The sequence below is a fragment of the Apis cerana genome, linkage group LG15 (assembly GCF_029169275.1).
Source record: "Apis cerana isolate GH-2021 linkage group LG15, AcerK_1.0, whole genome shotgun sequence".
NCBI classification, from domain to species: domain Eukaryota; kingdom Metazoa; phylum Arthropoda; class Insecta; order Hymenoptera; family Apidae; genus Apis; species Apis cerana.
In genome coordinates, this window is record NC_083866.1 from 4,250,524 (window position 1) to 4,264,943 (window position 14,420).

Here is a 14,420-nt window from a genome sequence, read left to right on the forward strand (position 1 = left end):
GTTTACTGTATTCTCGATTTTTTTTCCCTTCTTCGTTCCTTTGGAGAATGGAAGAAGGAAAGAAGAGAGATCTTATTTTGTATTATTCTCCCCTCCCCACTTTTTTTCTCTCTTCTTAGCTTTTACACCAGCGAAGAAAGATGTTTCTTCCCGGTGAATTCGAGGATACCTTTCTTCTCCCCTTTGTGGAGAAGGGAAGAAAGATAAATTTAAAATAATTTCTCTTATTTATTACTAGTTGCTCCTTTCTACTCCTTCTGGGTCCATATCTTTTCTTCTTCTTCTTTTTCTTTATTGGAGAAAAAGGAAAAGAAACAGGAGAGCGAAAATCCAGAATCATTCGTAATTTCTTTCACTCGATATCGATAACACCTTTCAACGATATTTCCCCTTTTTCCTCTTCGTCTAAAAAAAAAAAAAAAAAAGAAAGAAAAAACGAACAAGACTTTCCTATCACCTTTTAAATCATCACCGTGTATTTCTTTCTTTTTTTTTCATCGAAGCAGTAAAAGTTTCCTGTAACAACGGTAACAATCCCTTTCGATTTATCATCTTTCCCTCTTTCTTTTTTTTACTTTCTTTTCTTCCACCCCTTCGTTCGGTTTTATCACTCTTACCCCGCGCGAATGTTAAACCCTCGCCAATTAACTCCTGTCCTGTAACGTCGCAGGGTCATTATCTCGCCCTCGCGTTTCCATGCCCGGTTCGGTGGAATCGTTTACACGCTCGCTTATGTCGCTACCTTATGGCAGTAATGCCGTAAAAAGGGGGCCGGTTAAAAGCGGTCTGGCTAAGCGGAAATTAATTGCCCGCGTAAAACCGATCTGCTTGCGGTGCGATAGGGTGGAGCGATCAATGCTCGTATTCCAACTTTCCTTTTTTCACTCGTGTACACCTTTTTTTGATTATCGGTTAAATCGTTGCGGACAAGATTGTCGCGAGACAATCTTTTCTCCCATTCCATTTTATTTCAACGGGAGATGGAAATATTCGTTGGAGCAAGATCTGTTCAAATTTACACATTATTCATTACTGTATAAGATTATCATTCGTGTAGAGAAAAGAAATAGTCCAGTTTCGATTTTATTTGAAAATAAATGTTGAACGGTATAATTGGTCAAATTTTACATAACATAAATTTTTCAAAGACGAACCTCTGGTTCCAATTCGCATAGAATTCTACTTTAATCAACCAAAAGAGCGTGACTGTCCGTCCGCTCCATTCATCCGCAAAAAGTGAGCTCGCCCCCAAAGAAATGTCAAAAAATCACTGCTCGCTCCGAGGTCAGGGGAGGATAAACGCGTGTGCTTTCACGGGACAAAAAACGCAACGATTCATCGAGGCTAATCGCGCTTTTAATTGCGGCCCCATCTTCCATTCCATCCGCGCGACGAAGGAAGCCTCTTCCCCGCCCGTTTCCATGGCGACGGAAGAGCCGGAAAAGAGTCGAACGGGACTCCCTTATCATTTTCACCGGTGGAGAAAGGTGGCTCGCATCATCTGCCGCGATTCTCACGTGGCTTCCTCGCCCTGACTCGCACGGGAAAAATGTCCTCGAAAGAAGAAGTCGGATTTGTATCATTTTCGAAATACACTGTTGCGAGTATTTCAAACGGGAAAATTGTTTTATTGGAAATAATTGTTTTTTGGAAATTTTGGATCGATGAATTTGTCGTGGAGCGTTTATTAAGTGGTGAGAAATATGAGTTGACGAGTTTTATCGAAACGACTTTTGATTTTGATCAATGAAATGATATTCGAAAAATTTGTATTTGGATTAATTAGTTAATATAATCAGTTTAAGGTAATAAAGAGAAAATATTTATACACGAAATGATATTAAGTTAAATAACATTGCTAGTATAACGTTGAGATTAGAATAGCAATAAATATCGTGAAATTTATTCATAACTGTATGAAAATCATTTTCACTGGTCTGAATATTTGCGTAACATTACGTAGTCGAGAAAAATATTGTGCGAAGGGTAAACATTTACGTTTTTTTTTTTTTATTTTTTTTTTTTGAACGAAAGAATCACAGAAATACGGTAAAAAGAAGAAAGTTTGTTCGAGAAAACATCTTGTATTTGATTTTATACCGTAATATTTATTACTGAAATTTTACTACGAGATAAAAAATTTTCGAGCGATATAATATAATATTTTTCATTTTCACCGCTTCAAATGTTGCTGCGCAAATGTATTAATTATATTTTTGTTGCACGAGATTATTTCTCATTCACAATTTACCATATTTTTATTAAATCCAATTTACATGCAATTTTATATAATTTTATTTCGTCGGGGGATATCGTGCGCAAGTAGTACGAGGAATATATGGTCAGCCGTCTAACATGATGGAAAATATGTTCGTTGAATTCTTATATTTTCCAACGGGATATTTTTCTCGTTTAATCTTTTCTTTTATATATCTTTTTGAGAGTGAACATGAAAATACCGTTACACGATGAAAAATTTAATATGTTTGGCCTTAATTAATTAGCAAGTAAATGCAGAGTAAGCACTCGTATAAGTATTTCCCCATTTGTGAAAGATTAGTTCGAATGCGTGGAAAATGTGAATTTTTCATTCATTGAAACCTCGTTGTTATTATAAAAGGAAAAATAAAGGAAAATAAGAAGAGAAATAATTATTACACTTTGATATATTATTATTTTTAATATCAAAAGTTTATTATTATGAAATCGTTATTCTTAGAACGTTTTAGAATCTTAAATCTTACATAGACCTTTTCTTTTGGAACTCCACTCAAGAGAGTTGAAAATAACATTGAGATGAGCTTTCCAGCTTTACCTAAAAATTAAATTTTAAGTAATTCAATATACAATAACAGAGCCCATAAGCAACAAAGGAAAATCGTTTCCCATTTCAAATTCTATCAATTGTAAAAAACAAAAATATTACTCCTATAATAATTAAATTATTAAAACGTATATTTCGTACAAATTAACTTATTCTTGTTCTTGTTACCCCCGTGTTAAAAGAATAAAAAAATACAATAACAAGTAAAAAAGAATCAAAGAAAAGAACGAATAGTTTCATTTCAACGTGTGTCACGATTTAAAGTGAATCGAGAGGAGTGGATGAAAAAATCTCCGCCATCAAGTAGAAACAGTCAACCAACAGTCAGCCATTCCCATTTTAAACGAAGAATCTTCCCAAGACACGTCCATTTAGAGATTGAAACGCGTTCCTTAGTGAATTCCACCGACAATGGGAATGAAGTGGATGAAGTCATCGTATCAGGGAATTAACAAGGGAACGAGTCGCATCCGTGAAGTGAGAAGGGGTGAGGCTAGCTACTACGCGTCTTCGATAGTTAAACGAGCCGTTTACCTTCTTAATTTCTCGCGAAACGAATCTCGCAATTTCCGCGCCAACTCGACGGAATATCTGGAAAATTGCTCGACTATATCGAAACTCGAAAGTGGGGGGTTGCGAAAGGAAGAAACTTCTAGCGGAAACTTCTTGGAGCTTTGAGTTGCAAAACGAATATCGTTTCGCCTACGCGATCTTTACAACTTCTCCTCCATCTTCTTCCTGGGATTATTGTGCTTGAATCGAGGGCGGCCAATTAGAACTGTGAATTTTGAAAATACGATACGAAAATTCGAGGATCGAAGTTACAGATATTTCCTTTTTAAGCCATTTCTTTCTCTCAGAAAACTCAGAAAGACGATTTAGAAGATTTCTCTTGGTTATCTTTCTCCTTCTCGAAGGATTATTACAGCGTTGCATTGTATTCCCTGCAATAGAATCACGCTGTGTGCAATCTTGCCGTGAAATTTACCGTAGTTGGGAAACTGCAACGGCACGATATCGTGCAACAATAATGATGCAATACGGGGGATGGAAAAATATTTTTTTGAGTTTCCTTTCTTTTCGAAGGATGCGTATTTTCTGCAACAATAAATTCTCTTGGAATTCTATTGCAATAATGTTACGCTCCTTGTTCGAATCTAAAGAGATGGAAAAATTTAATTTTGATTTCAGAAATTATGAAAAAATTATATCTTACTTACGTTCGATATCGAAATCGTGAAATAATTGCAAAAATTCTTGCGACTTCCAAATGGATCGGAATATTTTTTTAATCGGTTAATTCTGAATGTGACAAAATGAAATGAATTCCTTCGCTCCGGAAACCGACACGCCGCGCGTTTATTCCTGTATTGAACGTGGAAAATGCGATGCAATTCACGGATCGGGTCGAGCGTCGAGCGAGAATGCGATTGTAATACGATCGTAACCCGGAAAAAAAGTTCGATTTTGCTCCTCGAACGAGAATTTGATAAGGGAATAATGGCATCGAGTTTTATTCAGTGTTTCTAATGCTGGATCAATTTCACTGGAAATATGCTGACCACCGACGATATATTTTCATCTTCGTATTTTACATATATTAATGATTGTAATTTTTTTCTTTTGATCAAATATTTAATCCTTCCTGTGAATGTTTAAAAATTTTTGACGAAAAATTTAATAGACTTAAATTGTTTGTTCGTACGAATTTTAAATATTTTATGGCAAAAATAAAATGAACGTTCATGCGCATACACGTTAAAAAAAAAAAAGAAACAGAAAAAAATTAATTCCCAAATCCGCACAACGCAAATTCTAGCCATCAGTTATCATCGTCTATCCGATCCCATCAGCCTTAATAATCACGTGTTCGAATACACGTGACTCCACACTTCCCCTTCCCTTTTTTCCCCCTCTCCCGTTCATCGCCCGCCATCGTTTATTTTCCCGTCCAAATTTCAACCCGGCACGAAATGAAGCGAAATTAATTTCACCGACGGCGTCTGAACTCATCAGGAAAATCAGGCTGCCCGTCGTGTTCCGCTCGAATCGTTCCGCGACACGTTGAATTTGATACCGAAAGAGCGGAGCGCGGGAGCGAGACGCACTGTATCTGTGCCCGTTAGGCAACGAGAGAGACGGACGATAGAGGAACGTTTGAAACGAGTTACACGAGGAATGGCGGTGAATCCGAAAATTCTCGCTATTAAATCACGGTTAATTTCCTCTTTTGCAGGCGCGATAACTCTTCTGTCGCTGTGATTGAGACATTGTACATCCCTCACCTTTTTCTTTTTTTTTTTCCTTTTTTTTTTTCGCTCGTTCGCCATCCATTCGAAATTGTCAAGGGAGGAGACGAAATAATCCATCGAACGGATCGAGGTGAAAATTTGTTTCGCTTGTCGTCTGTAAATCGTCCTCCTTGAAGAATTTCTCGCATCTCCAAGGATCGTATCAATTAACCTGCATTCAACAGCTTCTCTCTCTCTCTCTCTCTCTCTGTTTCGTTCCTTTTTTCCTCTTTCTCGTTTCCCTTCCTCCCTTTCGCTCGCCTCGATTCATTAAGAAATTCTCGAGGATCGAACCTTCGAGATTATTCGATTCCTCGGTTTTGTTTTGTCCCTTTCCGAGGATATAATTTACGGAAATTGGAGGATCACTGCGAAATTGAACGAGCAATTTTCGAGGTGCGCATGCGCGGATACAAATGCGTTGATACGAATGCGCGGATACGAATGCGCGGAAGTGTGCAAGGTTATACGTAACGAGGGAAGACGACTTTTCTCGATTTATGGCGAGACCACGTGTGAAATAATATTAACAGCTAGATAAACCAGAGAAGAATGGATTAGTTTTATTTTGAATTTCTGGTGCGTGGAAGGGGACGTGTGAAATTTTATATTTATGTTTATATACATAATGTTCTGTGATAAAGTCGAAACATAACCTCAATATTTATATATTAGAGCGTGAATGTTTATATACTTACGAGATATTCAAAGTGTTCGTCGAAAATTTTATTTCACGTAAGTACATGTCCATTTTCTATTTATATTTCATGTTGAAGGAATAAACTTTCGTAAATTATTGCGCATTCATGTTCAGAATTTTCTCGATAATTCAATTTATTTCCAATTTACAATTATTACCAGATTTAACGAATAGGTTATGTTAGATTATGTACGTGTTTTGCTATAAAAATAATTGTGATTCCTTTTTATTTATGGATCTTTTGTCTTCTTAAAAAAATTCTCAAAATCCTCAAAATCCCGAGCACGAATAATAGAATCAATTTTTTAGAGATTTCGAAATTTCCAACAGAGGTCTTTTGTCATCGAGATGAACAAAAAATACGGTGAAAAGTTATAGATGCGATGTCAAATTCAGAAAATAACAATTATTAGTCCCTCAAAAAAAAATAGCAATTGTCTCGAACCACTGTGTCATAAATCACGTGCAATGGAACTTGCTTGACACGGACTGTCCGCGGGCAAATTGTCCGTCAGTGTAGAGTGGCCTTTAGATTCTGCCCTTCTGTTTGCAATTGATGTCCTATCATAAGCGATCTACACACGATTGAAACACGATGAAACGCGCATAGGTTTCGTGATACAAGTATTATCAATGTGTGCAGATTGGTACCAGGATTATCAATTTCAGATGCAATTTGGCTGCATCGATACAGAATATGTATCGAGGTATCCTAATCGATAAGGAAAGTGTATTATTGATACAGGTTTCGTCGTGTATAGATTGTTTAAAATTGATACGCAACGTCAGTGTTTTTAATCGTCCAACTGCTCTCTTATTTGAGGTGAAATTTAAATGTTGTCATCTCTTCGTGAAAAAATTTTCTAAGTGAATCGTCGTTATCGATTTGATTCTATTATTATTATCAGCTTTTCTTTTCAACAAAATATAATTCAAAATTATCTTCAATATAACCCTTAACTAGCCTAAATGATCAATTTATCTATCGCAGAATTTAAAATTAATTTCTCGAAATGGAAACGAAGTAACACGAAATCTGACAAAACTGTCTAAAATATTCGTGGAAAGGAATTGCCCAGCCAAATGTAGTATGTTTCAGATAACAAGAAGAACGACGTTCACGCGTTTAGGTCGATCATTTGTCAGTTAGATCGAGCATGAACTCGCGAAGATCGACGCCCAACCATCTCCCTTCCTCACCATCACCCCTATAATTTATTTCTCCTCGAAGAGACACAGAGAGACAAGGTTTATTCCTATACGATGATTCAGGAACGAGGCGACACCGGAGGATAAAAGTCGAGAAATAATCTCTCTGGAAACTTCCCTCCTCTCTCCCTTCCCTCCAAGATCTCGAATGCAAAGAATGGGGTAGAAAGGGGGAGGAAAGGTGGCGTGACATCATTTACGAAGGTCGACGTCACATTGCAGTGCAAAGATTCCATAGAAAAGCCCGGGCCCGAGCTGTTGACACGCCGGTCTATTACGTACTGGCAGCTTTTATCCAACAAAAGAGGGCATTTAGGCGGCGAAATTGTAAATTCAATTTCCTACAAACGTCCAACCCTTTCCCATCCAACCCTCTCCTTACTTTTCAAAAACGGAATTATTTTATCGCGGGACGAGGAATTTTCCAAGATATTTTTGTTCCCGACGCCTAGTTTTTATTTTTCTTTCTTTGTTATTTGGAATTAATTTTTGGGATTAATTCGAGTTTTTGAATTCGTCAACAAGTTTGACAACGAATTTTTATACAAGGATATATTTTCATTTGATAAAGAAAATAATCATTTAAAATAAAATAATCTAGTTAATAATCCAATCGTCTTTCTCTCTCTTTCTTTTTCTCTCGTTTCATTTAAGTTTGCAAGTTCAAATCGCTTCCAACTTAATAAATAACTCGATTAACAATTTTTGTTGTTTATAGAATTCAAGAGGCTTCAAATGATCGTACAATCGTAGGATATTTTAAATTATAGAATGAGTAAATAATTATTATTCAAGTCGAGATTTAAGAAAAGTTTTAATTTATCAAAGAAAGAAATACAATCAGAAAGAAATTCGAAATTCCAGCAACGTTTTAACTGGAAGCTGGAAGAATGATACGAGAAAACCGATACACGTAATACATTTCTCGAGGAGAGATATAAAACTGTGCGTGTTAAACGCGTGTCTCCATGAGAATTGAGCTCTTTCGACTACTGCTATTGTTCTTTCGAGTTCTTATTCCCTCTCGTTCTGACCCAGTTCGCTAACAACAAGACAGACAACAAGAATTCCTCGATCGTTGGCCAGGTGCTAACTTTTTCTCCAAACTGTCGAAACACCCCTCCCGTTCCCGAATTCAGGAAGAAGATCTTTGGCTATCCCGAAACAACTTCCTCGAAAGATCGAGGAAGAAGGACTTTTTCACCATTTTCGAAAGGATGAAATAAAATATCGCGATGAAGCTGTAATTCAAATAAATTAATATTCAGAGTTATCCTTATCGAATTAGATAAGCTTTACATATTCTTCCTATCGCGATACATTGCGAGATCAACTGCTAAAAATCACGAATATTAAAAGAGAAAAAGAATTACCTATCTGTTGACTGGGGAACGAAAAACAATAAATAAAATGTACAAATTACAAGAATTATTCGAAGTATCGAAGAAAAGCAAACTACGAAATAGTGGTAGTAATAAAATGACAAATAAAATCCCAATTTTAAATTTCTATAACATGCTCGTCACGACGTATTCCTTCGAACAATCCTAAGAATAAAAAGGGCCTAAGAAACAGTCGAAAAGATTAAACACCTCCATCCCCCTCCCCCATTCCCTAAATTGTTTACCAAAGGCTGCCAAGAGATATTCCCTCGGAGCCTCCCCCCTCGTTCGAATAGGGGAGTTTCTTCTTCGCGCCTTGCTGAATATATTCATGACTCGGTTGAAATCACGGAGGAGGCGGGCCGTGGTCCGACAGCGCCGCTTTAAAATCGCGTTCGAACGACCGAGTGACGAAGGGAGGAGAGCCAGCCGGCTGACTGCGAATTTTATGCACTCCGTTCGACCCAGCCACCCTCCCTCCCTCTTTCCTTCCTTCCTTCCTTCCTTCCTGAATTTGTATTCGCCGCGGGGGAGGAGGAGAAAGGGCGAAAAGGTCGAGCACAGGGAAAAATTTGTTCGACTTATGCCTCCCCCCTTCCCCCCAGGGTTTGCTTTGAATTTCTGAGGGGCATTGATAAGGGTTCGCGATTAAGTTTCTCTTAGGATATGTGTATATTTTTTTTTTCTTTTGGAGATCGGATTGGGTGATTGATTTTGGATTTAAGTTTATTTTTTCGAGAGATATCATGGGCTACGAGTGGCTGTTGGTAATTCGGGAAATTTGGTAAAATGGAATTGTTAAGGATCAGTTGTAAATATGGAGGAATGGTTTTAAAATTTGTTTAAACGAGAAAAATCAGTTTACTATTATTTAATACCTGGATGAAAGGATTTCACAAAAATCTACGAAAAGAGCGATTTCGAAGAAAAGGGAATAGGGTTTTTTCTTTTTACGAGTCATTGGAACTACTCGTTGAAACAATATCCCCGTCGTAAAGTAGAACCAAGCTTCCGAATTTTTTTTACGCGTTTCTGAGATGTGATCACCGTGCAATCTCGCGAAAACCTCGAAGAGAGGGGTTCTCGTCGATGGAACATCTCCAGATCTCTTTTCTTCGTGGTAAAAACTTGAAGTAAGAAGTTTTTTACATTCCCGTCCATAAGCAAAAGTACATTTCAAGATGTCGAGAAACGAATAACAATACGATTTTCAACGTATAATTAATTGTTGAAATATCGTTGATACGCGAACGATCGTCGGAATGCAAAGAGAATGTATTAGAGTGTTAAAAAGAATTGAGAAAAACTTAATGTAACTCGATGATATTTCTTTTATAGAATTAAATTAAATTCTCGAATCGGTGTTGATTATCGATAAGCTCGTTCAATAGCCAAACGTGTAAAATTGGCAAGATGACGAGGAGGGTGGTTGGATTGATTTAATGCATGTTTCGGAGAGGGAGAAGAAGCCTTACCGTGACTTAAGGCCGCGAGCAACTTAGCTATGGGGCCAAAACAAGCGACCGTCTGTAAACAGAAGTTTGGAAAACGGAGAGGAGAAGCCGAGAATCGAGAATCGCGAAATTTATTTCCCCTCGCTTGTCGTTTCGAGAGTTGTGTGTACTTGGAACTCGGGACGAATTTCGTTACCATGTTAAGAAACAGGAAAGAAGAAAGCTAGGAAGAGAAGAAGCATAATAGAGCGGAATAATTTTTCCCTCTCGAAAACAGAAAAGTTTTTCGACGCGTTTTCCTATTTTATTTAAATTTATTTCAGTTAACAATTCTTCGCGACGACACGTAATAATCCCAGTTAAATTGTTTTGAAAAGTTGAAGGAAAAATTTGTAAGATCGATCGAAATCGATGATTAAATTGGGGATTGCGGGAAGAATTTATTTATTTAAAAAACAGAAAAAAGAAAGTAAGGAAATATTACTTCGTACGTGGAAGCTGGTCCAAAAACTTTCCCCTCCCCCAATCTTTACTCACGCTCCCCTCCTCGAAGACGCATAAATTTGTTTACTTCCAGAACATGTAGCTGGAGCGAGTATCAGGAACGAAGTCGAGTGAAAACAAGTCGAGTCAGACTGTCAAGTATCGAGGGGGGAAAGAAGGAAGTTTGATCTCGTATCTTCTTCTTGAATCTCGCGGAAGAAAATATACTCCAATTGTTCCAATTGGATTGGAAAAATTAAATCATCGATTTAATAAATGCCATTGACTCACTTTCTCAGTTGCGATTCACTCGTTCGATAAAACTCTCTTTTGCAAGATCTTTTCCCTGCTTAGAGATTCTAGGCTTTCTCCTCGTTTAAACGGTACAAAAACGAAGGGATCTCGGTCGAACGGAGGCAAACATCAATTCGCGCTGACAGAGGCGAGACGAGTCGCGCTCGACCAAGGGAATAGAATCGTCCGATGGCCCCTTTCCACCCTCTACACTTCCAGATGGTGTACAGACGGTTTCAAAAGGTTTGGTCGATTTAAATAACGGATAAAAACGAAGGAAAATTCACATATTCGAAGAATTCGAAGAAGTTTTGTGTGTAAAGGTTTTTTCTTTCTTTTTTTTGAACGAACGCCACGAATAATTAAAGATCGGATGAAGTTATCGCCGCTATTGTCCGATCGTTATTAAGCTTTCGCGAGGAATATTGCGGAGAGTGGAAATGAGAATCGCACGGATCTAGGTTTTCGTGCAATTTTAGATTCAAAAGCTTCTTGCGATGCTCCAGCTAAGATATAATTAAAAGAAAAAAGAAATAAAAGGGCAGACAAAGTTATCACAGTTTTAGGAAAACTAGGAGGAAGAGTAAAAATTTAGGATTTCTTTCATCGAAAGTTAATGCCAGCTAACGAATCAAAGAGAAAATATTCTCAAGACGAATCGAATCGTTTGCTAATGCCAATCAAAAATTGTTTTATTTTTTCTAACATTATTACACCGCTCTCTTGTTCCATTTCTTTTCCAATTTCCATTTACGAATCACTTGTTGCCCATTTCTCACATTTTTACACGACCTGTATTCCACCCCTCCATGCCGCTCATATCACCCGTCTCGTGGTGACCCCAACCACCATTTCCAACTTCTTCCCTCTCATCGAGTTTCGGATATTTCGAGATAGGCGTGGCTCTATCCCTTGGAAAAAAAATCTGCTATCGATCTCTGCCTCGATCGATAATAACGGTGATCCTCCTGACCAGGAATACAAATTAACCGGGTACGTTATCGGCGATAAATTCATGAAACTCATTGATAGCGGTCAATGGCAAGTTAACATACTTAGGAGAAGAGAGGGAGGGGCGACATCGAAGGGGAAAATTCGCCGAGGAGGGCGAAAAATCGAGGAGAGCGATAAAGATAATAGATTGAAATTAGGATCCGTTGGAAGAATTGGAACAGGGGGATGAAAGAGAGGAGACGCAGTGGTGGAAGAGAAAAAAGGTTTGATAAATCCGACCTGGGCGACCTGATTTCATTGGGCCATTAGTTATGAGCGTTGCACGAGTTTCCCTGGCAGCTTTCTCAAATGGGAATCGGAGTGGTCGATGAGTGGGAAACACAACAATTGGGGGAATAATAATTCTTCGAAGAATTAAACTTTCGAAGTTGACGTAAGATTGATTAATAATTTCTTTCGAACAAGAAAAGTTTATCGTTAAAGATGTCTCGTAAATTAAAAATTCGGAAAATAAAGAATTCTTCGAAAAAAGATCGAGCTTGATCGTTCTTTCCCACCCGAGACCCGATTTCATTTTACCAGCGGAAGTTTCGACGGGATATCAAAGTCGAATATCATAGAATATCTCGGCCATCGTGGAATAACTTTGCACTTTCGTTACACGCCTTTTCTCTTATCGACCGAACATAAATCCTCGCCACTCCCCCCCAGCGGGGCAATAATAGGGGATCGAGGACCACGCGTCACCCAGAGACCCTCTAAACAGATTCGTATCTGACTGTAAAAACGCAAACAGTCGTTTCTCATCGAGGGAACCAATCCTCCATCGTGTATATTTCAACCGACCGAATCGAAACAGGATCGAATCTTCTTCCGTTTGAATCTTACTTGAACACGAATTTCTCTCTTCTTATTTTGTGATCAAAGAACTTGGAGAACGTAAGTAAACCATTTATTCGAAGATCGCTTCATAAGCTCTTTAATCGTTCGTGTGATTCTTTGCTTTATTTATTATATTTCTTCGTTTGTTCTTTTTTTTTTTTCTTTTTTAAGTTTGAAGCACGTATATTTTTCTGCGAGCTGCAAGAAAATTCGAAATTACAAGCGTTGAAATCAGGAATGCACTTTTACGTAATGAACCACCTTAATAAAAAACTTGGTCATTAAAAATCAACAAAGCGGCCACCAAACACTCGAATTACCCGAGAACAACCCCATTCTCTTTCACTTTAAACTTCCTCCAAACAACCCCCATCCCCCGATTTCCTCGCCACGCCCCTTCGCGAAACCACTTTCCTTCAACTATTCGAAACTGGAATAACTCTGTAACGATACATACAGATAATTATCCACCCTTTGATCTCCACGATTTTTATTTCAATATATTTGATATATAATATATAATAAATAATAATATTAATATTTAATATATCAATATGTAGCTCAATTTAATAGGCCAACGAATTAAACGAGTTTCTATTTAACTTAATTAAACTTAGAATCAGAGCTCGAATTCAAGTGAAATTAACTTTTGTCCTAAAATTATTAACCTAGCCTTTTCCTTAACAAAATCGTGCAACGAGATCCCAACGCATTGAATCAATTTCGCAAACGTTCATATTTATCAACGGTGCACGATGCCTTTCGATCCCATTGCGAGGGGTTTTTTTCCTCCCTCCGATCTTTAACCGCGATTTTTCGAATCATTCTTTCGTCTCGATCCAAGCCCGGCCGCAGTAAAATCCAGACGCTCCACTGCGGCTGGCATATCAACTATTTGTTATCCCGGCGAAATAACGAGCTGATACGCGAGCTCGCATAAACACGGGACCCGCGGCTGCGGCTGACAACGGGTGTTCCGGGGGAGCTTTATCTGTCACCGGTATATGCTACACTATTTTCGTTGTGTACACACGTGTAATCGTTGCGCGTTCAACAATTACGTGGCTGTTAACCGAACTGCCGTGGTGTTTGGCGAATTTTTGCCGTTCGTTGGCCGGTTCAGTTTTGGGGAGATGGTTATTGGTGTCTTTTGGAGAAAAAGATAATGAAGGATTCGAGAGTTTCCTGGGAAAAATTGAAATGAAGAATTTGAGAGTTTGGGGGAAACAGAAAATAAAGAGTGTTTGGAAACAGAAATTAGAGAAATGAAGAATCTGAGAGCTTGGGGATGAAAGAGATGATTATTGGTATCTTTGGAGAAAGAGAAAATGAAGGATTAGAGTTTCTTGATGAAATGAAGAATTTGAGAGTTGGTGGAAACAGAAAATAAAAAATTGGAAATAGAAATTAGGGAAAAGAATCTGAGAGCTTGGGGATGAAAGAGTTATTAGTATCTTTTGAGAAAGAGAAAATGAAGGATTCGAGAGTTTTTTGGGAAAAATTGAAATGAGTTTGGAGGAAACAGAAAATAAAGAGTCTTTGGAAATAGAAATTAGAGAAATGAAGAATTTGAGAGTTTGGGGATGAAAGAGTTATTAGTATCTTTTGAGAAAGAGAAAATGAAGAATTCGAGAGTTTTTTGGGAAAAATTGAAATGAGTTTGGAGGAAACAGAAAATAAAGAGTCTTTGGAAATAGAAATTAGGGAAATGAAGAATCTGAGAGCTTGGAGATGAAAGAGATGATTATTGGTGTCTTTAGAGAAAGAGAAAATGAAGGATTAGAGTTTCTTGATGAAATGAAGAATTTGAGATTGGGGAAAACAAAAAATAAAGAGTCTTTGGAAATGGAAATTAGGGAAATGAAGAATCTGAGAGTTTGGGGATGAAAGAGATGATTATTGGTGTCTTTGGAGAAAGAGAAAATAAAGAATTCGAGAGTTTCTTGG

The 14,420-nt window shown here is 37.7% G+C and overlaps 1 protein-coding gene across 2 annotated transcripts in view; it reads left to right on the plus strand.

Moving 5' to 3' along the window:
- Positions 1-5,574: 5,574 nt before the first annotated feature.
- The window catches only part of LOC107996610 (photoreceptor outer segment membrane glycoprotein 2-like), a 244,243-nt gene continuing 235,397 nt past the window's right edge, over positions 5,575-14,420 (plus strand). For both annotated transcript variants that reach the window (XM_062085683.1, XM_062085684.1), the window contains exon 1: positions 5,575-5,850. In XM_062085683.1, the coding sequence (XP_061941667.1) occupies positions 5,798-5,850 (53 nt within the window). In that variant the 5' untranslated portion in view covers positions 5,575-5,797. The remainder of the gene's footprint in view (positions 5,851-14,420) is intronic.